The 25,412-nt window shown below is 40.8% G+C and overlaps 3 protein-coding genes across 3 annotated transcripts in view; 2 read left to right on the top strand and 1 right to left on the bottom strand. All coding sequences in view use genetic code 11, as the record gives it.

Annotated features, from left to right (window-relative positions):
- Nucleotides 1–5,521: 5,521 nt before the first annotated feature.
- On the top strand, nt 5,522–9,897 carry EGR_04543 (Zinc finger protein 316; the record flags this gene model as incomplete). The annotated part of the gene is made up of 7 exons (XM_024493792.1): nt 5,522–5,590; nt 8,078–8,150; nt 8,217–8,296; nt 8,368–8,802; nt 8,998–9,163; nt 9,234–9,317; nt 9,389–9,897. The coding sequence occupies 7 exons, from the start codon at nt 5,522–5,524 to the stop codon at nt 9,895–9,897; spliced, it is 1,416 nt and encodes a 471-aa protein (XP_024351720.1).
- A 3,546-nt stretch (nt 9,898–13,443) lies between these two features.
- Nucleotides 13,444–17,544, bottom strand: EGR_04542 (p21-activated protein kinase-interacting protein 1-like protein; the record flags this gene model as incomplete). The annotated part of the gene is made up of 4 exons (XM_024493791.1): nt 13,444–13,571; nt 14,375–15,428; nt 16,701–16,882; nt 17,481–17,544. The coding sequence occupies 4 exons, from the start codon at nt 17,542–17,544 to the stop codon at nt 13,444–13,446; spliced, it is 1,428 nt and encodes a 475-aa protein (XP_024351719.1).
- Nucleotides 17,545–18,056: 512 nt separating this feature from the next.
- Nucleotides 18,057–25,412, top strand: part of EGR_04541 (hypothetical protein) — a gene marked incomplete at both ends in the record, with an annotated part of 8,144 nt that continues 788 nt past the window's right edge. Inside the window, 7 exons of the mRNA XM_024493790.1 lie at nt 18,057–18,077; nt 19,681–19,810; nt 20,857–21,143; nt 24,159–24,364; nt 24,519–24,634; nt 24,703–24,746; nt 25,223–25,300. Coding sequence (XP_024351718.1) covers nt 18,057–18,077; nt 19,681–19,810; nt 20,857–21,143; nt 24,159–24,364; nt 24,519–24,634; nt 24,703–24,746; nt 25,223–25,300 — 882 coding nt within the window. The remainder of the gene's footprint in view (nt 18,078–19,680; nt 19,811–20,856; nt 21,144–24,158; nt 24,365–24,518; nt 24,635–24,702; nt 24,747–25,222; nt 25,301–25,412) is intronic.

Genomic DNA, 25,412 nt, shown 5'->3' with positions numbered 1-25,412 from the left:
TGCAGCCCCTACAGAAGGAATGTGTCAAGAAAGGTGGTCACAGCTACCAAGAAATATGTGAAATTAGTTTGAGTTGAAGATAATCAGTTAATTTCTGTGAGGTTAATTTTTAAGTGCAAAATTCTCTCATAGTTTTCCAAAAGTGCGATCTACTAATATGTTTATTTTATTTAAATGACCTCTACCTCAAGGCAGCAGACCTGCAATAATAGGAATTGAAGGTGTCAACCGATACTTACATTTGTTTAAAGAATGCCAAAGTGGTGTCCAATGTCAATCTATCCTCCTCTCTTGGCGTCAAGGTATTTTGCGCAGGCACACCATAAATGTAATTCTTCATTGATTTGCCTTCACATTTCCATGTAACGGTCTTAAATGGGAGGCTTGAAATCGATGTGAGAAGCCACTTCTCAAACTTGAGTCAAAAAATCGAAAAGAATAAAACAAAGCAGAAAAATAAGCACTTCAGTGGTTTTGGTCATATGGCGGCATACCATAAATGCAGAATACTGATCCATCCAATCTTGGTCTACGACTCTTGTGATCTTTTGATTGGACACTTTTACATGGTCAGGTTGCTTCACACAGGAATAGATGACTTAGCGGCTCGAAAAATAAACAACAATTAATTGTTCATAGGGCATTGTCCATGACTCACCCATCAAGACTGATATAATAGGGGGATTCACTATTCCTGAGTCACCAAGCCAAAGCCACCCTAATGGTGATCCCAGGGACAATGCCCAACAGACTACCGTCCTTAGATAAAAACTAAAGCCAGATGCTGGGTGAGCATGGACTCACTTGGATATCGGTGTCTCCGATTTACAAAATGGAAATTTGGTTAATACATGACCACCCTGGACACCGACTCTAGGTGAAAGCTTAAAATGTGACTATGCCATCTACTGCTTTGGATGATTTTGAATAGTGCCGTAAACATTTAAAATGGGATGTTCAGTAGAAAGCCGACGTAGAGCTAAAGCTGAGGAAAAGCTAATTCGCTTTGCGTGGTCTCAACACAAAGGCATCAGGTCTGAGGACATCATTTGCACCACTCCATTAGGGGAACAAGCGTTAGCGCTGATTTCGCCATTGTAGCTGGATCCTTCGTACTTCACATCTGAAAAGCGACTTCTGATCTCTATCAAAATACTTCCTTTTCTACAAAAGAATATCGTGAAATATCAGACATTGCTGGAAATATTGAGCTTTTCAGCAAACACAGCCAATGCTAGGACCTATCAGATTCAAGCAACATCTCTCATTATTGTTTGGCTTTTGCATGAGCGATTTTTACTTCGAATTTTAAGGGTTTTACCTACAAAAAATGTACACCACATCCATATTTACCGACATTAATCCCCCATTGCTAAGCCATGTTCTGATTATAATATGATTAAAAGTGAAATAAGTTTCACCGCGTGAAGGTATGCTTATTTTACGGTGGCAGGTCAACCATCTCTACACATTTTGGCACGTTCTGGTTATGACACCAGCAGATTAAGAAAATAACATTCTGTTAATCGTTGCTTTTGTATGAAGGAAATGGCAACAACCCAAACCTTACATGGCTAGAGTGGGTTATGGAGGTGGAAATGATTGTGCATTTGACTTCCCCAGTCATTGTTCCATAGAATTGAATAAAGGTTTCGTTTGTCCAATGATTAACCTTGCAACACCGTTGACGGAAATTTACCTCCCATCAAATAGACTTGAATACAGTGTTGCGGGGGATGACACGATTGTGTCATTTCATTCGAGTAACCATCCCAAATAGCAGGTCAAACGCACGTACCGCAAGGCTTCAATTCATGAAGCGAAAAGTCATCCCCTCATTGGGGTTGGCTTAGTAACTACCACAGATGTGCCCAAGTGTTATACTTTAATAAGTCAAGCCTTATCAATCAGACTGCCACCCGTTGACTTTTAAGAATCGTGAACGCAAGGAAAATTACTGGAAGTAAATGGTTAAGCAAAGAATGACTATTACCTTAAGTGGTGCTTTTTTGATGCTCCATCAAAAGCAAGTTGGTGGTTAACACTGTATCGTATTTCATTGCCCTTTTTTTCATTCTAAATGTTCGTTAGACTAAATGACTCCTTTCGTAAGAGAAATTTGCCATAACAAATGAATGATTTTTCTAGCATAAAAGTTATTTGCTCTTCAACGTAAAAAAAGGATTTTACTGTGTCTAGGGAGCGAATTCATGAGGATATTATAGGACTTGTGCCACTACAAGGTAGAAAGAGAAGTGAAGAAATCACTGTAGCCATATTTTTAGGAAATGACTTGCGAACAGAAATTTCGGTGAGCACCGCAAGTGGCTATAGCGACAGGGTGTGTACTTATAGTACCAAAATTTCACCTTGTTTTTCAATAAACCTATAATTATATCAGCCCTGTGTTTTTGAGGTGGGAGAAGAACGTGATCCACCGGGTGAGTATGGTCCATTCAGTGGGGGTCACGGCTTAGAAACGATGGTAGCCAGGGCTCTATATTTTAACCCTTTCAAAAGGCCTCAGACTACCCCACGCATGGGATCCGGGTTCAATATAATATTAATATTAGCAACATCCTCCCATCAAGGATACAAAAATGATGATGGAGTAGTGGAAAATAAACGAGATTATAGTTTGTCATGTCATTCAGGTTGCTATACCACCTTGTGATATCGCTTTTCGATGTCACCAGATAAATAGATGGATAGATATGTTGAGCTGGTTCATCATATCCACGTGATAATGTCTTACTAACATCACCTCTCACAAAAAATCGGGGCAAACGTTCAAGGCTAAGGTCATGTTTACTCACGTTTATGAAATATTAATCCACCTTCCCTATTTTTCTTACGCATTTCAGGGCATGTCTATGTCTGTAATTTTATTTTAGCACCTTATTGCTTTTGTTATCGGCTGTCGTGCGTTATTTGTCACGATTTGCAAACACCTTTAATCCCATATCAGCTGCGTTAAAGGTTGAATGATCATAGTTGGAAAACAGTACAAACTTCACCCCTTGATACATCCACAGCAGCCATTAAAGTGATCACGGAGGAGCCAAAAGTATGCGGTTGCAATTATACGGCCAATCTCCAGGCATTATAAAAGAATGTGGATTATCGGCAAGTGGTGTTAAGATTTTACCTGATCTAGAGATACCTCACACAGCTTCATTTTCAAATGATGAAATTTGCACTATGCGAATTAATTTCCCTCTTAACTAGACTCTCATCTGTTGCATTTAATACCCCAAGACGCGTTCTTTTAGGATGCCCACTAATTTGAGTATATTCTGAAGTAGTTTTAATAGGAACCTGCCACACAGTACAAAACTGGTGCACCATAAACACATGGGACATCGTAATCAAGGTATGGCCAAATACTAACGGGGATTATATTCCATAGTTGAGCTGTTTCCTGTTCATTACTCCTGATGCGTAAGGCGCATGGGAAGTTGGCCCCAATCGTATAGGCTTTGGTATTCGTAATAGGAATTGAGGGCACCATTCTCTCCGGGCTGTAGTTCGATAGAGGAAGACTTTAATAGTCGGACCAATGAAAACACGTCTTGCCTATCATCCGAGTCCAGGAAGACGTCAAAATAAAAATATTTGTCGGTTAGGCTGAACTATCTTGAGACAACCTGACCACTTATGCAGACCTTCATGAACTATTAAATCATGCCTACAGCTCCTCTCTTGTGCGATTTAAGGATAGCATATCTGTCGATCTGGCGTTCCACAGGGTTGAACAACTGCCAAGAATGTTGGCTGGAATCCTTACGGCTGTGATCCCAATCACCCATAGGCGTAGGGAGGCATTAGAAACGCTTACACTATTAAGGCATCGTACTGCTGAGGGGACAAGCGTCTCACCACCGCACTGTGCTTGAAGGCTTCTGTGAATGCCCTCAGGTTGTGCTTCACCGCATTCATTCCCATTAACCCTGATTTTAAACCACACGCTGCCACATGCAGGCATTGCCACCGCTGCCTGCCATCGTGAGTAAATGTGGACTGATTTCTTACTCCTAAATACGTTACCGACACGGTAGCATTGCCTTTTGTATCTTTAAGAGTGGACTCATTAGTTTGACTTGAACGCTCTTTAGCCACCTGGTGAGTTTGAATGCCAGGTGTAAACAGTGATTCTGTGAACTATTCTTTGTTAAAGCACCACAATTAATGACATGTTATTTACACGCTTAAATTCTAGCCTGAAAATCAGGCAGTGGTCGATTACCTTATCAATTATTGTGACAGTTCCAGGCGTGCAGATACTTAGGCCGATGGAATAATAATGCGCATGATTTTTAAAAGGGTTAAGATATCCTATTATTAAATTAGATGTATGATATGAGGGTGACGCCCCTCACCACTGAATGCGCAATGTAAGGCGTAGGATGAACGAGTAATTCACTCGAGTACAAGCAATGCTAAATAATGATTAGCGTAATGGCAAATGAATTCTTCAAGTAGTTTAATAAAAAATCCAGAGCAACGCCCGTCTGCTATCATCATTTTGGGCATTAACAAAAATTACTTTGCCACAAATATCACTTATCAGAAGTTGTAGAGTGCACCACAGCTAATGAACATCATAAAAAATTCGACTTATCAATTTCTTCATTCTCATTACGTTGTAAGGGATGTATGTGGTGTTCATTTAACTAAGTTGAAGAGTACGATGTGTGAGTGGATAACTACCTATCATCTCGGCTTTACTAACGACATGGCCTGTTGAAAAGATAAAAAAAGGGTATTTCCAAGCAATATCTTAACAGAAATTGCCTTCTTTCTGGTGTTATGAGGTGTTCTGTGGAAAGCTGTGATAACTGATCGACGCTGGGAATTGACTGCATGTGACTTAAGCTATGGCGAAATCCTCAAACACAGTAATAATTTGCTTTCTTAAAGTCTAGATGATAATAATTTTACTGCAGGCAACCTGCTCTACTTTCTTAGCACTGTGTATAGGGTCTTCAGTTAATGGGTGAATTTGGCAAATTTCTGACAGATGAAGTCTTAACATCGATCCGGAAGCACACCCTAATCAGACTGAAATAAAACCGAACCATCACAACACTTGTTTAAAAACCTGAATGTGGTGCGATTTAGCCATTACTTTGACATAAGATCAATTCTATTTTTGTCAAGTGGGGCATTCGCGCCATAACCTACATTATGTGCGAGTTAAGCGTGTTTAAGGTACTCATCTCTTTCATAATAAATAAGTCAATCACAGGCGTGTTTTACATTGTTGAATTTGAAAGAAATTTCGTGTTTTTTAACATTAAGAGGCAAGCATCCACTTATTTTACATTATAAAACGTATAGTGCACCGTCCAATGAGAATCGAGCATCGCAACTGTGCCTAATAGGCCAATATATAGGGCAGGGTGAAGTCGGGTAAGACCCCCGGCCACTCGCAGCTCTCCCATTGGTCAAAGAGATTGAGTATAAATAAGCCTTATATCACTACAGCTTCGCCTTTGAGTTGTTGCCTGTGCGTCGTAGGATGGAAAGTCCTGGATCAGACAAATCGTCGATTCTAACATCGGACCCTCATATGCCTAATCCTAGAGAGGTGCGTGCTGGCTTTTTTCTTTATCCATTCCAGTTTTTGCTTCCGAGAAACTTATTCTCCCACGTCTGGTCCTTTTAAGTAAATTGCTATTCTTTACATTAAGTAATTTAATCAATGTAAGCCTTATTTGGACCACGTATTTTGCCTGGAAGTCCGTTTAAATAATGAATGCAAACCTCGGACATTTATGCCAAATGCATCAGGTGATCAAAGAGTGTACTGTTATAATGCCTTGTTTCAACTTTCAGAAACGTGTATAATGCATGTGCTTTTTTTACATGCGAAATAAATCAGCAAGCTTTCTTGTGCTCTAGTATTTTAACACATCAGTTAAACGTGATGGATATAGCTCCAATTTGTCTGCCTTATGAATGGAGTCTAAATCGCCTTCAAAGTTGTGGCTGAAGAGGATACTCATAAGGCCTCTTATTTAGCATTAGGAAAAGGATCATTCTTTTTTGATTTTGGCGATAGATCTTGCAAAGTCAAGATAGATGTATGATTTTCATAAGGGGAGATTGCTTGTTACACTGCAGGTGAATTATTTCACAATGAAATTCCAGATGAAGTGCAACCATTTATGGTTGAGTTCTACCCTTTCTTTGACGGTATTGAATCAAGTGAGAGGTAAATTAGGCTACTGGAGCTAGTGTTGGTTGCTTTTAGAGATAAAATGCTTATTGGAAGTGTAATTTTTAAATTCGTTCGACAGGTAAGAGATTATTTTTGATCTTCGCTGGCGACTATTCCAACAAATAAAATAGTTTAGGGAGTTCTCTGCAAGAGTTTAAATATTATTGTCATTTTTTGTTATCGCACAAACTTTTTGCTTACTCCATAAACATACGAATCACCTAACTCTCCCTTTAATAAATTTTTATAGATATCAACATACTTTCAAAAATAATACAAAGCAGAATTAACCATGGGAACAGTAGACCACTAATACCTCTAGGCAAAAAATTGTGCTAAATGAAATGACGATACTGTAAGAACCTTTGATAAAAAATATATGCTGGCCTAGGGATTGAGGTCCCCAAAAAGCCTTCCTCGCACCATAGATTGTCTCTTAGGCTGATTGAAATGGGGAAATGGTAGTCATACTCATTCACGATCACCTCTGCCACGTCCTCAATGGGCGAAGCTGGGCAATGTTGCTATGCCAAGGCAAGGGGGAGAGTTTTTATGAGGTCGGGACAATAGACCATGCGTGAATTCATTTTTGACAGCGACCCCTCACCTCGTCTATTTCGTAGTGATAATGTTGTCCCAGACGCGTGTTTCATTTTGACTGTTATCTTATATCTGACGTATCTCTCCCACGGTCAGGAGAGTGCAGCACAAATGTATGCAAGCTCTGAACCCTGCCTTTCTCACGATTTTACCGACCAATCGGTGTATTGGATGCAATGGCTGGGTTTCGCTTCCACTTCAGTGGGGGGTCGAAACCAGCACGTGATGATAGGTGAATCCACAAATGTCCCTCCTCCCTCGCCATTTGGCAGAGAAGGGGGAGGGGATCCTCCTGCTAATAGCTCCCCACGCTTCTCATTTAGTTTCTGATTGCAGATCCTATATCCATTTATAAAAATCGTGTCATATGATCAGATCGACTTGTTCTGAAACAGGGAAACCAAATGTCGGACTTTGCGTGTTCAAAACCTAAGGAAAATCTTTAAAAAAGAAGGCATTTGAGAAATCATCGAGAGGAGCTTAAAGTGGTCTATTAGTCTACCCTCTTCCTTAACTGAGCTTAAGGGAAGAGAAACAGCCCCTTGAGGAAGAATTATAGAGTGAACAGAGGAGAAGTGGATTAAAACCCCTTTTTTATTAATTCAATGGTAGATGGCGTGGTCAATTCTTTGCTTGAATTTCGCAACTGCACATGATGAGCTTGGAGGCTAGCGTAAGAGACGATATTTTCACTTTCCAAACATAAACTCAGATATTAACGATTCAACCCTGCTAGCGACACGTCTCACACCCTGACAGCCTTACAATGCCGTTTGCGTGTTTGTGAGCGAATGAGTGACTGAGAGTGGATGATCCTTTATGCCACAATGGGTGTACTTTAGCCGCTCCGATTTGCAGTAGGCTACGTAAAAGTAGTTCACATGGCCTTTTTTAATTGGGCAGTCATGCCGTAGCCTATGCCTTGGCGCCCTATTGAAGAGGTCTAATCAATAACGTTTTAGAGAAAATAGAGAACTAATTTTACCCTCACTCGGCCCCACCTATGCTGCTTTTTCGGGTCTGTTGTCTTTAAGAAAAGATTGCCTTTAAGAATATTTTGTACTTAAAGAGGCAGTGTTATTTCATGGAGAAGGACGGAGAGGAGGGGGTTAAAGGAGTGGAATTAAACAACAAACACTAATAAAGTAGTGATAACAATCGGCGCGAACTGGATGCACCTAACTTCCCTTTGTACACGAATCCACGTGTGACACATAGCCATCCAGCTAAGTAAACACCTTGTCTTTATTTTAGTCCTTCCCCGAGTCCACACGTCTCCCCCTTGATCAGATGCCCAAAACGATAGAGGATAGCAGTGAAGTTCAAGGTAAGCTACTTATCATTTTAGTTTAGTGGTGTCTTAAATTAGTGTGAAAAAAATTTACTCTTTTAGACAGTGGCATTGGAGTCTCTCAGCTCTCTTCATCCCTATCGGGACTTCCTTCCTCTCGAAGGAGTCCTGAATCGACAGGGGTGAGTATTGCTTTACCTACTTCTGGATTTTATCCAAACTATATGCTTCACAGCACCTTTCCTACTTTTAGGCCCACTTACCGAATAACTTTTCCACCCCACTGAATACTCGTGATGCGGTAGTGCCATTGGTAGTGCCGCAAGAGAGTATTTCGAACGTTGCGGAGGCTACGAGTTTTGTCACCTCCACCTCAGCGTCCATGTCAGCATCTGATTCTGTGCCAAACAATACAAGAGGAGCAAGACGTCCCCAAAGGAAGGATCGCAAATGTCCCTATTGCAATAAGACCTTCGACCGACCATCTCTTCTCCATCGACACATCCTCAGTCATACTGGAGAGCGTCCTTTTCCTTGCCAATACTGTAACAAGGCTTTTTCTACTCGTAGTGGTGTCAACACTCATGAAAGAATACACACTGGAGACAAACCTTACGTCTGCAGAACTTGTGGACGCCGATTTGCTGCTGGTTCCAACTACATCTTTCATGTGTATACACATTCCAACGTAAGTTGCTCTGGGGGTAGAAGCTTATGAAAAAGCTAGAGAATTTTGTTTACAAAAGAAGCTGGTTAAAACAGGGAAGTAAATGTTGCAAACAACGCTTTCGTGATGAAGTCGAAGGATTTCCTAAGTATTTATTTGACTAACTTTAGTAGGAAATTTGTTTAATTGAGTGCTACTTCACCACCTTTAAAACAGGTCCGTCGCCATCGTTGCGACATGTGTTCCAAGGCGTTTGTAACGCCGGGAGATCTGAAGAGACATAAATATAGCCATACGGGAGATTGGCCATTCAGATGCAGTGAATGCAACCGGGGTTTCGCAATCGAACGTAGTCTCAACAATCACAAAATCATCCATGCTGGTGAGTTCTCCGTTCTTCACTCTCATTCCGCATTATTTTTTTCTGTATTCTAACTCGATACCTCTTTCAGGTGTTAAACCATACGTCTGTTGTCTATGCAATAAGTCCTACACACAGGAAAGCTCCTTGAAAACACATATGCGCCTACATCAACGTGAGTGGAGTGGCTATAATCTTTCTCTTTCCTTGTTTGTCCATCTATAATTAATTTTTTTTTTATTCTAGAAGATCCCACAGACCTAACTAGTACACCAACAACTAGCAATCGGGAAACCGCTTTTGCACTGCTTAATCGTTTAAGTCAACACCCTATCCGAACTCCAGCGACCACTTCATCCGAGGTACTTATACCAGAGGCTCCAATCCAGATGCCCATTTTCCATTTCCGAGAGTTTTTAACGCACCGCTTCCCCATATCACCTCATCTATTTACTGGACTCCAAGCGGGGGACATAAACCCACAACCTGACTCTGATATTCAAATGCAGATACTTCAGCAGCAATTATCCCATCTGCATGTACACTCGGCAAATGAAGCGCTATCCACTAGCGAACGCAGCGCTTTCGTAGATCTCCGACAGCAACGGGCACCTTCGAGTCCCCGCCATCCACTGCTTCATCCATTGTCCAATCTCTCAAACCATCACCATCGCCCACAGCGCCAAAGACCAAGGCCTGTGTCGCCGGAGCAGACCCAACCCATTGATCTCTCGATAAAGAAAACCCGACGATAATCGGCGCAGCCGTCTGCGGCAAAATGAGGCCAGATTCATTTAATTTTTATTTTATTTATTAAATATGGCTGTAATAACTTTAGCTAAATTTAGTTATCAATAACCAAAAGAATTTAAAAAACTGCGGGGGGGGGGCACTAGAATAGGGACAAGCTTAACTGTTTAAACATCAAGCTCTGTGCGGTACTTTCTTTTCAAAGAAGAGTTAGTGTTTTGTTCGAGTTTTAGTTAGGATAACGATGAGCAGACTTTATGATGAATTTGGAGTGATCCATGATGAGTAGAGAGGTGACCTCTGTCAGGTACTTCATGTGAACGGCTGTGATGTAAAGTGGTTATTGTAGGTGGTAAAGGCTTCATCTCCAGTTATCGAAGCCTTCCAGGCGTTAGCAAAGTAAGCTTGTCCACTTCCAATGGGCGCTTTTCACAATCTATTCAGCGTTTCAGTGAGACAGGTGAGACGTTGATACGGAAATCAAAACACTAGCGAGTAAAGATCGAACTTATTTAAGTGGTGGTTTGGAAGCAATCCACTGAACTCTAGTATAAAGTTAGAGCCGGATAATTTAAGGTGCATATATTTTATCGCGCGTGTATATTGTGCATTTTAGAGACACCTGTGCTCTATAACAGGAAGGCTCACGCGATCTTGGCGGTCTGGAAGGACCTTCTTTGTGAAACCTTACAGGGACGGAGGTCTCAAATGGATTTTACTCCCATTTGAAAATCAGTTCGGTCGCAATTTCGCACACTAAACAGCCATTTTGAATGTACACTCAATAACAATTGTGAAATATTTCACTGGACATTTAAAATCTGCAATACTCCTGTAAAATTCTGTAAAATTTAGTCCCCTTCCCAATACATTAATCAAAACTTTCACTTAACCACTTTTTTCCAAGAGGAATGAATCAATAAATTATCTACAAATCCCCTAATTCTCGCCATATTAGCTTTATTGAATACATTTTTTTTCTCTACACCCTTCTCTTTGTTCACGCCATGGGTGGGTGCCCAAATGTCTTGGTCGTAATTTGTGTCGAGAAAGTACTCAATAGGAAGGTGGTGGGAACCTTGTCGCTTGAACTAGTAAAACTGGACGACTTTTTTATCTTTTAGTGACTTGATAGGGAGATTCGTCGAGCCGTGGTTTATTTGTTGGCATTTGAATTAGTTTTCACTCACACTCAGATAGATGCTTCGGAAAATCCTATTATGGAAGGTAAATGGAGTTAATTTTAAAAATATAACCAAAGCCATTATCGCATTTTTCGATATTTGGGGATATTTGATGGAAGTGGCGACAGAAGATAAAAAGCTATTTACACGAGCAGGACTTCTCTATCACATCATAGGCGGGGCTGTTATAGAGTTCTCGGCACCTACCATTGCAATTTTTCTCTTTAAATGACGATAAACCCTTTGTTCACTGAGAAGGTTCTCAAATGCATCCAGTTCACAATTTGTTAGGAATTAATAGCTTGCTTACAGCTGTAGCGCCTCGCGACTTCCCTGAAGAATAAGGAAGGCTTAACACTCGGGCAGAATATGTATGTTCGACATAAAGTGGGACTTTGGGCTACTGACACGGCCCGGATGCCAGCCCAATCGGCGAAGGCACAATGCCGGAGCACACAAGTGACCTCTCTAACGAAACACGAGTTACACAAACAACAAACGCATTACATGGCACAACCCTCTTTTGAGCAACGTTTTCGTCAGTGCTCTTTGCCTTTCTACCGAGTCAACGTGATTGGTGGTGGTAAAAAACACTCAAGATTCAACCCCGCCAGTAATCGCATTTCCACGCAGCTGAGAAGGTACTTGACCGCAACGTCACTGGTACCTCTGGGAAGTTCTGCTGAATCTGGAGTTTTCTTGTGCATGGGAACTGAATTTGTCCATAACTAGTCATGGGAACACTGGCCCAAAGGCAGAGTCATATAGCAATAAACGGATTTCAATAGAGTTCCTTAGGAGTAGAGCATCGCATCTGTTCCTCTTAGCAGCGTTGTTCTCACTTCATTGCTGCAGGCCATGTGCATCTGGGTTCTACACAGGTGATGGAGAAGTGGAGGAGGTATTGAGTTTTCACATGCTTGATAACTATGCAGGGACGGTGTAGAACTCCTTAATAAACCCATCCAGAAGGTTCATGACTAGTGTCACTTCAGCTGTTGATAGCTTTTTTGCAGCTCACGGGGCTGGGACAGCTGCCGAGGGTAGATGTCACTTCCAGCCCTTCTGTTGGCGGTCATCACAGATCCTCCCATTTACAGCATGTGTACTTCCTCTGCTCTGCTGCTGTTTGGCACCAAGTAGTAGAAAGCAGGACGGATATTCCTTAGGATCGGGATCGTTTTCCGCTGCTACCAATGTTGCTCCCCGAGACTTTCCTGAAAACGAAAGATGATATCATACCTGTAAAGAATACATGTATATTTGCCATAGAGAAGGGGTTAAGGCTACTAGCATGGCATAACGGCGGAGATCCAAAACAGCCTTTTCATCAAAAACGAAGTTACACAAAGAGCCAATGTATTACACAACCTATCAGATCAACATTTCGATATAACACAATAAGACCATTTGATGCACCCTTCCGCACAGGTATTAAATACCCACGTTAATTTGTGATAAGACGAGAATTCGTTGATTATTCTAATATAATAATGAATACCATTTAATTTTAAACATCAGTTGTCTCTTTAAAGCAAAATAAAGTACAATTATCTACACATTTAGAATATCCTACATCAGCTTTATGTAGTATAAACCAAACTGTCGGGGAAGGGTTTTGTTGTAATCAGTTATTATGACCTGATATGCCACATACGTAACACCGGACCCAGGTGAGAAAATCTGGGTGACGCATATACGTGACGATGGTAAAAAACGTACGAATTACCCCAAAGATAGACCCGGATTAAAAGTGTGAATATGGAAGAAGGTAAACTAGGCTGTAAGTAACCTAAAATTAGTTTAAATCCGGAAGTTCGCAAAAAACGCACATGTCTGCATGTTGATAAAATCACGGCCACAATGTCAAAATGCCCCCTGTGTGTTTTAATTTGCCCAACTGTGAAATCAGACTAACACATGCTTCAGACAACTTGCTACTTAAATTAATTCAGTAAACGTATGGCTTTGCTGGCATGAGAGAAGCAGATGATGGGGTGATCAGGTTGCGAAAATATTCGGGATTTATTTGTCAACAACATTTTGAAAACAAGGTCAGCTGGTTAAAATACCCCAAACGATATTCATTTTGACGCTCTAAAATCGTGCTTACATAGGCATTAAATAATACCTATCAATAAAAGGTTTTACAACGACTACAGTGTCAATGCCACTTACTGTCACTGCGATGGAAGCCTTTTTGAATGTCAACATGACCGCAGCGTGGTTATCACAATAGTGATCAAGTTGATAAGACGAATTAGAATAGTAGGTTAACTCTCCTTTTAATATGTAAATAGCTATTAGGCGTGGAAGAATAGACGACCGCGCATCACTCACGGTTAGAGCAACTGTTAGCAACCTTCGTCAGGTAGGCGTTCCACAAACCCCTTTACTTAGGTCTTTTCCATACAGCACAGCTTCGAATATTGTGGGCATTATGCTCAGATTCGCTGCATCAATGACGTGCTTGATAAGCTTTTCGAGCATCGAAGCTGGGAGTTTATCGGAGAAGAGTAGGATGAATGGTTATACGGTACTTGAGATACTACTGAACTCGAAAGCAGATTTGCCACCAACGTGCAAAAGGTCTAGACGATTAGTAGGTAGGTAACATGAGACTGAATCGACGGGGCCTTAAAAGATCCCCATAGGCCAGTTCAAAGGTGAATCCTTGTGTCTATGACAATCAGCCCTCAGGCATTAAATAATGAAAATAAATGGATGGCGCAGCGTGCAGAGAGACAAACACAGGTTTTAGCATCACAATGATCTCAGACTTTAAATGTACCGATGATGCGTCAGAATTCTGATTAACTAGGGTAGATATCAAATGGTACAATTGAACGCAAATTTATTGCTACTCAAAAGACAGCTTTTGGAAGTTACAAAAGGCTAGGCTGGAGGTGTGGAAGTAGCATCTGAGCGACTGTTCCGACCTGCAGCCAGACTTCAGCACCTTAAACGAAGGAATGACCTCGAGAGGCATGGCGGCGTTTAACGGACGAACCACTCACGCAATGTTAACTCTGAGTTCGCAACCAAAATCTTAAGCAAATTTGGTTGACGTATGCACGACCCAGAAGTTGGGAACTTAACTCCGACAGAACTGATATTTTCAACTACAGAATGAATTGTAATGCAACCAAAATACTAGCAATTGAATGAAGACATCACTAAAAGTATGACCCAAACCCCAAGACCACCAAATAACAGCATCTATCCCAGTGAAGTTGCAGCAGAAAAAAAACGACGATAAAGAGGTATCTCATATATTAACACAATTCTCAGACATTACCGTCCTCCTTGTCTCCTAAATCTTCTTCTTCCTCCGAACCGCTTTCACCTTCGTCATCAGAAATTTCCATCCCCTCAGCACCTTCAGCAGATACAGTATGATCTACCTCCTCCTCTGTAACTTCACCAACACCAGATGTCCACGCAGCGTCCACCTGAGTAAGCCGAATGGCATGAATATCGTAGGTGAAGACAGGACGTAATGCTAACGATGGAACAGTATCCTCAGCTGCTGTCGTGGAAGTGGCTTCCAGGTCAACCGCATATCCTCGCACATATGAGCCATCCATATCGGTAGTGACAAGGACTACCAGTCGCCTTCGCCCTCCATACACCTCCGGTTCCGCTTTCACCAACTCATCCGGCCATGGTAACGCTTTGAGGAACTTGAATCTCTTTCCTGGGACTTTTGTCTTTGCCACCAACTCCATCTTATTCTCTGTAAGGTGGCATCGGTATGCGTTGAGCGCATTACCAATGCCTGCTAGAAGGTAGAGACAAGCCTCCTCCACATGAAAAACGACCGGAGACACGGAGAGAAGAGTGGGAAACCTAGCGCTAAAGAGGGCCTTCTGTCTAACCTGCGTGAGGTCAATAAAGTCAAGACGGTGGGAGTGAGTGGAGGATGGAGGAGTGACGAAGAGGAGGAGAAGGTGGTGGTGATGGCGAGGCGGCTCCGGAACTACAACTGCAGCCAGCGCAGTGGCGCCTTCGGCGTTGAGTGCGCGCAGACGAGTGGTATAAGCCTGACGGCCGTGGGTCAGGCTCCATATACGAAAAGTGTGGTCACCCTCGCCATCGGCCAGGCTGAAGGCGAGAAGTAAAGAGGGGTGGAGGAGGATAGAGATTATGGGAGCCTTATGACGTCGCATCTGACGAATGCATTGCCACGCGCTAGCGCCCCGATCACGGCCGCCGCTGCGACGCCACACTCCCAGACAGGCATCCTCTCCCGCGCTCAAGAGGTGACGCGAGTCTGCGAAGACGAGGTGACGAACACTGCCGGTATGCAGCTCTAGGCAACCCATCCTGATGTGGCGAGACAGCGAGAAGAGCTAGAAGAGAACAGAGGACTAAGGAACTAAATAGCAATATGAGATTATGGTGGCAAAAGAGACAACGAAGCATTTTCTGAAGCATTGGTACTAGGATGATGATAGACCAATCGGTGTCAATACGTCTACTGCCTTTCGCAACAATTCTATTATCAAAAATCGTAAAAGAAATTAATGTTGAGATAGTAAAAGTTTGTATTTATTGTGATACATTTGAGTAATGTTTGATGTAGGCATATTACCACAATGGCAGCTTCGGACGTTTGATAATTGGGCAACGCAACATTAGGCGGATGGACTCCAACAATACGCCCCAGAATACACAGAATAGATAAGTCTACAGAACTCAAGATGCATAAAAAAACAAATGTAATAGCATGGAATTCAACACAACATTTGAACTCGATCAAACTCTGAGGAACGATATCCTACTGTGTTTAAATAGCGAGGTGACTCCCAATCATGGAACAGCAGGGTCAAGGCACGTGGTCCGTGGCGCCACTCGTCACAGTAAATCAATCGGACTAAAATGTTAAGTAAGGTAGACTATGGACTGATAGTAAAATCTAAAAGGGTATTTTGAATAAGAATGACTAATTTAGCCCATGGCTACCGTAAAGATGAAGACTTATTTATTGCGAGTCACATTTTTATTCATTAAAACATTGGTTAGATGCGCTAAAACACCATGTTTTAAAACATATTGACAACATAATGCCAGACAACGAAACGGTACAAAATCCGAAGGAATGCCTACCTCTGGCGATCGCAAAGAGACACCTCTGTAATAATCATCAGAACAAAATTGCTAACGAGCTTTCATCAATGACGGTTGAAAAAAAACACAAGTGATAGGGTACAAACTGTAAACTAACCAATGGATTCGTCGCTAAATCTACACAAGATTGCATTCACGATTTTCTAATAAGATTTGACTAGAGGCTTCTTATATTTTATTTAATATGCTTAGAAGGCATCCTGATTAGTGAAGACACCCTAACGACCGCAAAAACTGAGTGAAGTTCGCCTATAGAAGACTGTTTTGCAATAATGTAACTCCAAAACAAATGCGATTAACATATTTAGCGTGCAGTTATTACATGAATTCAGGATTGGTTATTTACGGGATCAGAGCACCCATAAAAGCCATCCATCAGACAGTTATCAATACCTAAAACAGTAAAAGTTGAATATAACTTTAATTTAGACAAAGTAGAATAGATGAGAAGGGAAGAACATTAATTAAAGAAGAGGGCCGCAGAAAGTACTAACTTGAATAGCCTCATCAGCACTCCCTGAGGCTACAGTGTTATCGTAGATAGCCAGCGCGGTAACTGGGGCGGAATGGGCCTCTGGGTCGATGAACTCGGCCTTAAGTCGGGTGGGACCTGTCTCATGGATGCCCGAGTGCTCGTAGGACATGGCGAAAACAGTTCCATCATAGGAACCGCAAGCTATATGTAGGCGGTGCACATTTGATTCTGACATCTGTTAATTAAAAGATGGTAAGGAAAGTATTGGGGAGCAATAAGACAAAAAAGGGGACGAAAGCAACATATTCATGACCAAGACCATGATATAAAATGTGAGCTGCACCTGGATTTGGCAATGTAAAGCGTATCAGGTAATAATAGCTGCAACATAAGCAGCTTAAGTAAGGAAATCGACGTGCTAAAGAACTGACTAAACCTAGGAGCACACCAAAAACCAGACAGCGTGCCAGCAGTGAACTCGTAGGCTAGCGCAAATGGCAGGATAAAATAGAAATGTAGTTGCTAAGCCAATGCTAGAAATCAGAGCCATGTGAACTTGATGCAGAATATGTAATAAAAAGGCTTAAAAAATTTCACAAGGCGATAAAATTAAGCAAATTACGTCTCAAGGAACTCAGGGCCTTAGCATGTTTTTATACCTCACTTACGCAAATATTAGTGAAATATGCTTGTCTAAACATACCTTTGAGTCCCTAGTGAGGATTTTGCTGTGAACATGCGTGACTCTGATCACTATTCCCGTTCATAATTTTACAAATAAATAATACCTCTACCTAACCAGACTGTTCGTTCTCAGAAGATGAAGGCCAGGTAAAGAGAGTCGAACATTGAATCTGTCGCATCTTTACTTAAACAAATGCTCTAAACTCGGTATTGGTCAACAAACACGTTCTAAAAATGGCATGACTCAATTTCAAAATTGGGCTTACACTTTTGATGGACACAGGTCCAATCCAAGAATGAGTTTGTTATCACGTAAGAAGCACTTGGGTTGTTCAACCTCTTGGTTTTAAAACTTGGCAAGGTGTTTTCAATTTTCGCTTCAATGTAAAAGAACTTGTGGTACCAAAGTGGAAAAAGCCTCGAAAACTGTTGAAATAGCTCCAAGTGCAATACTTATTCTGTTCCAATGCACTTTTTAGAGAGGAGACAAGTTTGTAATCCTAATCTGGTGACTGTGTCGTCGTCTTCCCTGCCTAAGTGCGATTACGTTTTTTCCCGTCTCTAAACTTCGTATTTTTTCATCTGATCCATTTCCCTCTAATGAATATGTTGAAATAAATCCACCAGGTTGTTCTAAGAGCGCTAGGAACAGAGAAGAGGAGACCTGTGAGTCTCGCCCTACACTAAGGCCATGTTGCGTGGGAGGGGGGGGGTGGGCGTGGAATTACAACTTGGGAGACTGAAGCCTCTCGTAGTTGGGCGTACGGTCAAACGAAGTATTTGCCATTGCATACACGGGCGCATACTAAAAAGGTAATACTTGGGTTGCTGATTCACAAATCGGCCTTTTGATTATGTTGGTTTATTGGACTCATCCATTGTACTTCAGATGGGGGGGTATAGCCTCAAAGCCAAGCCACTAGCCTATCAGCCCATTGACACATCAGCAACATGTTGTCTGAAAGGTAGTGTAACCCATTTTATCCGCATAAAGGCATCAAGAGCCCCAAAATTATCATTCCGAAATGTGTGATCTCAACTATACCATTGAATTCGTGAAAAGTAAACCTTCCTAAGAGTAGAGTTTCGTGTTTTTCTAGAAGTCTAACGAAATTACAACACTAGGACAGAACATGCATTGCCATTACTCAGAGGGGCCAGAGGGCCACGCCGCTCACCGTAAGTATAATGGCAGAGATTTATGCACACACGTAGTCAAAACAGACGGTTGATTACATAATCAAAGCATTACATTAATTTTCAAACTTTTAACAACTAAAAGTAAAATTATGAAAACTCAAGTCATTGTTTTTTTTACAAAAATTTATTACACACTGTACGTTGCTGCCACCACTTTGGCGCGACAGAATTCTTTTAGGACATTTTATTGAATAAACTTCTGCTTTTTAATATTACTATTTAAGCAGTAAATGCTGGTCAATTGCATTTTGTTTAGGTTTCCAGTTTTCAAAATATGTGACCTTGAATAACGCGGCGTCCTTCGTATTTTGTTAGTTGTGGTAACGCGCTCAGTCCACCTATAAAAAAATGCGCCTTCAAATCTGATTTTTGCTATACATGGACCCTAAGACACTAAAATTAATTAAAGACTTTAAGGCTTATGAGTGTATGATGTTGTGGGCTAACATGCGTCTGTAGCCAGCATTTATATGCCGGACTGGACAATTGAAATCGAAGGGTTATGTGGGGTCTATTTTTCTTTGTGCAGCGCTTTATTTTTAAATTTTAAGCTTTATTTCGGTGGTCACGCAAGCACTTTAGTAAATCTTGTAGGATTTTACTTCTTGATTGTACAGTAACTAGCGTTTTTCCCAGCTTGTGGGGAAATATCTACCTCGACTTGCCTCGCTGTAAACCCGCTTTGGGTCTTGTTTAGCATCTTGACCTAATGACGGTTGCGTAATTGTGTACCTCCTTATCGCTTAAAAATTTAAATGCATATTTACTACAATTTGGTGAATGGAAACTTTGAAGTTTGAATGGACTATTTTACTTAAGCATTTGCTTCTTAACTTTAAGCCATTTTTCAAACATGTTTTTGTCGGTGTGTTTGTACTGTTTGTACAATAAAAAGCTCTACTATAGTTACGCTAACAGGTTAAATGGGATTCGTATGAACAAGTTTACATTTCGCTTAAAACTGAGCAATCAGATATTTTGGGCAAAATTTGGTGAATTTAGATACAATTTTTTTTAGAAAATGGATTCATTTTACAGCCAAATAGCTGCAGAAGCAGACGATGATTGGAATCTTGCACCAGTAATATTGAATGCTTTATAACTCCGACTTTAAGGGTAAACCAGGCGGCTTCCTTGACAAGGGGGCCGATTTGGACGACCTTTTGGATGGATTTGATTTTAATGAAAAGGGCAGTTCTAAAACAGGGACCGCGGCAGCTAGCTCTACGTTGGAGACAAGCTTGGGTAATTTGCAGAATTTTGCCTATGAACCATATCTTTTTCACCCTTGTTTGAAAACGTAAAATTTTATCAAGTGAAATTTGATATTTATGTAAATGATGCGAAGTTCTAAAGTTAGATTTTGTTTTACATGACTCTATTCTTCAAAACTGGGCTTGTTTAACTAAAATTTGCATGATAACATATTCTGAAGAAGCGTTTGCTCCTAATCATGGTATGTTTTCATTTTTAAAAGTTCAAACGAGTGAATTTAATCACTTCCAAAGCTTGGCGACATTTTCAATGTCCTTATTGATATATTAAAACTAAAATATATCAAAAATCTCCATAAGACCTTTTTTTTGGTGTATGATTTCGACCATGCCTAACAATGACGCTGAATTTCCGACTAATCGTTATTGTTTAGAGACACCCTATTGTCCCCTTTGTTTGAATTTGTCAAACACTATAACTGTGACCTAATTTTAAGGTCCTTTTGGGGGATTCGTGATTCTTCGTCAAATTTTTGTACAATTGCATGTTAATAACGACGTCGATTGGTAGAGCCTGTATAAAGCGATCCAGCCACCGTTTAAACACTTCGCCTCTTTCTATATTTTTCAATTGTTTTATAGCTCATTTCCAAAATCTGACCAAAATAGAGAAGTAAGATTCATTAAAAATCTTTTGTAAGGTTTTGATTTTCTTGTAAAATGTTCTGCAAGCGTATAGTCTTAATATTCATATCAGTTGTAAGCGGCTGATTCCTAAAATCTTCCTAAAATTTATGTGATTAATTAATTTATGAATTTCCTAAGAGGTTTTTGAACTTGATTGCTGAAGCAAACATCATCGTTAATTGTAAATAGATGAAGCATTCTAAAATTCATGTTATACTTGGAGAGATTGTAGGGCGTAGTCACCAGTTCATATCTTCAACATGGAAGTACAAGTGCTGAAAAAGTCAATGACTGAGTAATATTGAGTCATATCACTATTGTACCAAATGTTTGCCGTCACCATCGATGCGTTTTCGTAATAGGTTTGACAAAATTTTATTTCTGCTTCAGATTCTTTAAAGTTGTCTGTTGAAGCGAAATCTCTGGGCGCCTCGTCGTTGAACGAGTCGTCCAACACTTCGTCCACCACTACTTCCGCCATGCGTGGTGTGCAGAAGAGGAGTGGTGTCGCGGCCTCATCTAGCGCCCGACGGAGCCTTCTTGATTCCTTACTGAGCCCTGAAGATGTGAATGGTGCGGCTACCGGGATGGAGGTTAACCTGGACAGCTCCTTTGAGGTTAAGGCCGCACCCACGGCGGCCACTTCTCGACGCTCTGTGCGGTTTTCGGAAAAACCGGTAACGATACCCGAAGCATCCATTCACTAGGATAGAATCATTTTTATTGCCACATTATTCAATAGCTGCTTTCAATTAAGGCTAAACATTGCTTACTGAAATCCAACATTTGAAAAATATGTGAAAGCACATCGAAAATAAAATATGTCCCTAAATCTATATATTTTCCACTAAAAACCACATCTAATAAAGTCGTCGTTGAAATTTCAACGCAGAGCGCTTTTGCGCTTCCAAGACTTCGCTAAATTTAAAGTATTTGAGAGGAACATTTTTAAATATGGAGGTGGGCACACCACGGCTCTCCCTACGTGTAAATCTCCATGCAATAATACTATTCACTAAGTGAAAATTAACATAGACGCACCTATATTTTATAATTTAAAATGTCAAACTTGATAAAGCACGCACGTTTTCCTTTTGTAATCATTTTGAGATCTATTAAAAATTCTGCAGAACATTCAGAGTAAGAATAGTTCATGGCTAGGGATAATGCTACTAATAACATCCTAAAAGTAGCAACTAACAAACTACAAGCTGACGAATACCTTTTTTTGAATAAACTGGAATAATGTTGATGAAAAAACATCAACGCTTTCTCCCCTCAACAAGTAATAAAGCAGTGGGATTTTTTGCGGATTTTTTGGTCTTTCTACCACGTCAGTAAAACAGTAAACTATGAGAGGAAGGGAACCTAAAGCGCAGCTCCTTGCCGTTAATAATTTCCAGACAAATGCGGATCAAAGAGTGAAAGCGTGGGCCAATCAAGTGGGCCTGAACAATTTTTCTAAATATAGGGTAAATAACTGCAGAAGGCTTCACAAAATTCTTTTAATCGTTGGAAATTTGCCCTGAAAAGCTGCATTAAAATTCGTTACCAATGAGACAATGTTGAGAATACTCATTTATGAAATCTTTCATCTCTTAAAACATCGAGTAAGTGGGTTTTGGCCGTAATTCCCGTATGGCCTTCATCAAGAAATTCATTACGTTCTGGTGCGTCTACGGTGCATCACAGCCAAAGTATAGACAGTCTTTCGGAGATGAAATGATGATTTCCTTGGAGATGTGTAATGGAAAATAAACGATGGTATATTTTTCCGCTTAATGACCATCGTAATACAAAACCATTTTTTACCATAAATCGGTCGGCAAACAAATGGGACGTTTTTATAAAGTGAAAGAATGGATGAATAAAGTGTTTACCTCACCCTTTCCAAATGCTATAAATGAAGCTATACGGGAAGCTGTTGCGGTCTCATCTTTGGAGCCGAGTCAAACTTAGTTTGCAAAGCGGTGATCAGGCTTAAATCACATCCCTCAGGTTTATTTTATCTGATATTTTATAGGAAAACTTTAAAAAAGGTCTATAGAACAATAAAAGATATTGCTTTAAGAGGTCGACACGGTTCTCCGCTATGGAATATGCCTTTTACAGGTGTCCAAAGGTAAAAGCAAGTTACTACAAGGATTCGTCTACTTTTATCTAAAATTTCAGTGTGATGGAATCTTCTTGTGATGTTTGAATAAATTTGTACTTGCTTTTTTGAAAAAAAATGGATGGCTTCTCTCATTTTTTTATTTTAAACAGCTCTGTAATGCATTTTAATAATTTAAGTCTTTGACAAGATTTACACTCAAGGCATTTCTTTATTAACAATCAAACAACAAATCGCTTTGCCTTATTTTAAGATAGTTCGCTAACTCTTAGTTCATAGGATTGCCTATTTTAGTAGTAGCTGTAAAGCCCAGAGACTTCCAGTGGGGCTTGTGGGTACTGGCACGGCTCGAATGCCAGGCTGCCCGGCAAAGGTGCGGTGCAGGAGCACCTAAGTGGCTCCTTTACCAAAATCAAGAAGTAAACAAATAACCAACCTATTGCATAGACCCTCTTGTATTTTGAGCGTCGTCTCAGGCGCTCCCCTTAGTTAGCCTCCCGCGTCAGCCATCACAACGTAATCTGTGCTGTAAGGGAAACACCCATGGACCAACCGCACGATTTAGCGAATTTTCATGCAACTGAAAAGATATTTGTCCTCAACATCATTGATCACTCTTGACAATTCTACCGGATCTGAAGTTTCATCCTGTACGAGACTTGGATTCGGGAACGGAGGAATGTGTTAATCTTCACGCGTGTCAACAGCTAGTCGTAGGAACACTGGGCCTATAAGTAGGGTCATGTAAAAGGGGAAGGGTGTTAACATAGGTCCGTGGGGATAGGGTTTCACTTTCATGTCCCCTTGCCACATTATTATCACTTTAGTGCTATCCAGCTATTCCTATCTGGGTTCTCTCTAGCTGGTTAAGAAGTGGAGGAGGTATCACGTTTTCGCATATTTGCTATCTTCGTACAGGTACGGTAAGCAGCTCCTTAACTAAACTTTCTACGCGGTTCACGGCTAGTGTCGCCATTTTCAGCCCCTCTGTTAGGGGTCGTCATAGGTTCTCCCATTTGCAGCATACGCACCTCTTCCGCCCCACTAAGGTTTACCACCCAGCAGTAGAAATTGGAACACATGTCCTTTATAAGTGGGTTCGTTTTACGTTGCCACCAGTGCAGCGTCCTGAGACTTCCAGTAGGACTTGGGGCTACTGACATGGCCCATATGCCAGCTCACCAAGCGAGGGTACAATGGCAGAACACCTGAGTGGCCCCTTTTCCGAAACCGAGAGTTAAATAAATAAACGAGTATACTCAGTGGTATAGATGTAGATTTCAACTACATTCGACAAGACACACCGTACTTGTAAAACTGGATGAGGATGGACGCCTGTTACAGGTAACGTCGATCCTGTTCATTTAACCACTAGCTGAAAAGCAGTACTTTAATTGCATATCCACCACATTATATTTGTCAAGTTGGGATATCTTCCTCCTCAGCTACTGAACAATCATTCTACTTCTCATGGTAACAGATAACAAAAGGTGCCACTAACACTTAAAATAGTTGATAAAAAATTGCATTTTTAATAACCAAATGGGTAGTTCGAGGTTTGCTTAATTTTTTTTTTCAGCAAGGCGACAATGCTCCGGACCTACCCAATGTGAATGAGAGGGTAAAACGGGACGGTGAAGCTGATAACAACGACAAAGATACAAACTCGCGACCACGGACGGCTCCGGCGGCACGGGATAGGTCGGGGGTGGGCTGGGGTGATCTTGAGGAGAGTCTTGACTGGTTCTCGAAGGATCATAGTGGTGGCAGTGGTACGGGTGGAGGGTGAGCTTGAATATTGTGTTCATATTTTTGTGGTTTCTAAAGGAATCCTCCTGCACATTAGTAAACCCTCGGCCTATCATGTTAATTAATTATGGAATATTGTTAACCGAAATTTCCTTTTTTGAGTAGCTTTTAATCACTTCATTTTTTACAGTGAGTTCAAGGGCGGCCTACAAAAGACTACTTGCAATATCTCCATCGACGGAGGTTTGGACTTGGATACTACTCTGACAGAAAAGAAAATTGTCTCTAGAGAAAGTTCCAATCTTGGTAGTCGAACAAACATTAGCTTTGCCTGTAACGCAAAAATCCCAGATTCGTTTAATTTTATGTTTTAGCTGAAGAAAGGTCTATCCTCGTTGGTGGTGGTAAGGGGACTGCAGTAAGTTTTGAAATTTTTATTTCGAGGATATAACAAGAAAGGCACCGTCCGCGGTCATATGCATCAGCACTTAGTTTTTGCTCTGAAGTAACATTTTTTGTTCTCATAAATAAGTAATGGATTTAAAATTTGTCACTCACTAACATTTTGCCTGAATTCAAAGAACTTAGATAAGAATTAATAATCATATTTGTTTTTAAAACTATAGCATTCACAACAAAATAACGCTTACAAATAGTCACTTTTCGGTTGATTAACATTTGCGGAATAAATTGTTTACTACATGGCCGCTGAATGTCTGCGTCTAAAAACTTTAAGCATATTTAATTTTCAATTCAAATCCAACAAAATATTTCAGTGAACAGAAATTGGTAGGCATGAAATTGCAATTTAGCGATAATTTCATTTTAGAAGCTGCAAAGCTGCTGATGCACAAATATAATATGGTGAAATTGCTTGCAATCGGCAAATTTTAGGTTCGTCGTTCCCTAAACTTCAAAGGCTCAAAAGAACGATCTCCATCTTGGGAACCTCAGCGATCGCCCTCACTTCTGGTAAGTGGTCTTGTTTCAGCATGACAAGGATGAACTGGGGACGCAAATTTTTTGCGCTATGTTCCATGAAGATATCGTAAAACGGAGGCAAGCGGACAGATTTGTCATGTTG

Source organism: Echinococcus granulosus, assembly GCF_000524195.1.
Source record: "Echinococcus granulosus chromosome Unknown EG_S00029, whole genome shotgun sequence".
Classification (NCBI taxonomy): domain Eukaryota; kingdom Metazoa; phylum Platyhelminthes; class Cestoda; order Cyclophyllidea; family Taeniidae; genus Echinococcus; species Echinococcus granulosus.
The sequence above is the reverse complement of the archived record's forward strand: the minus strand, read 5'-3'. Positions and strand labels throughout refer to the sequence as shown.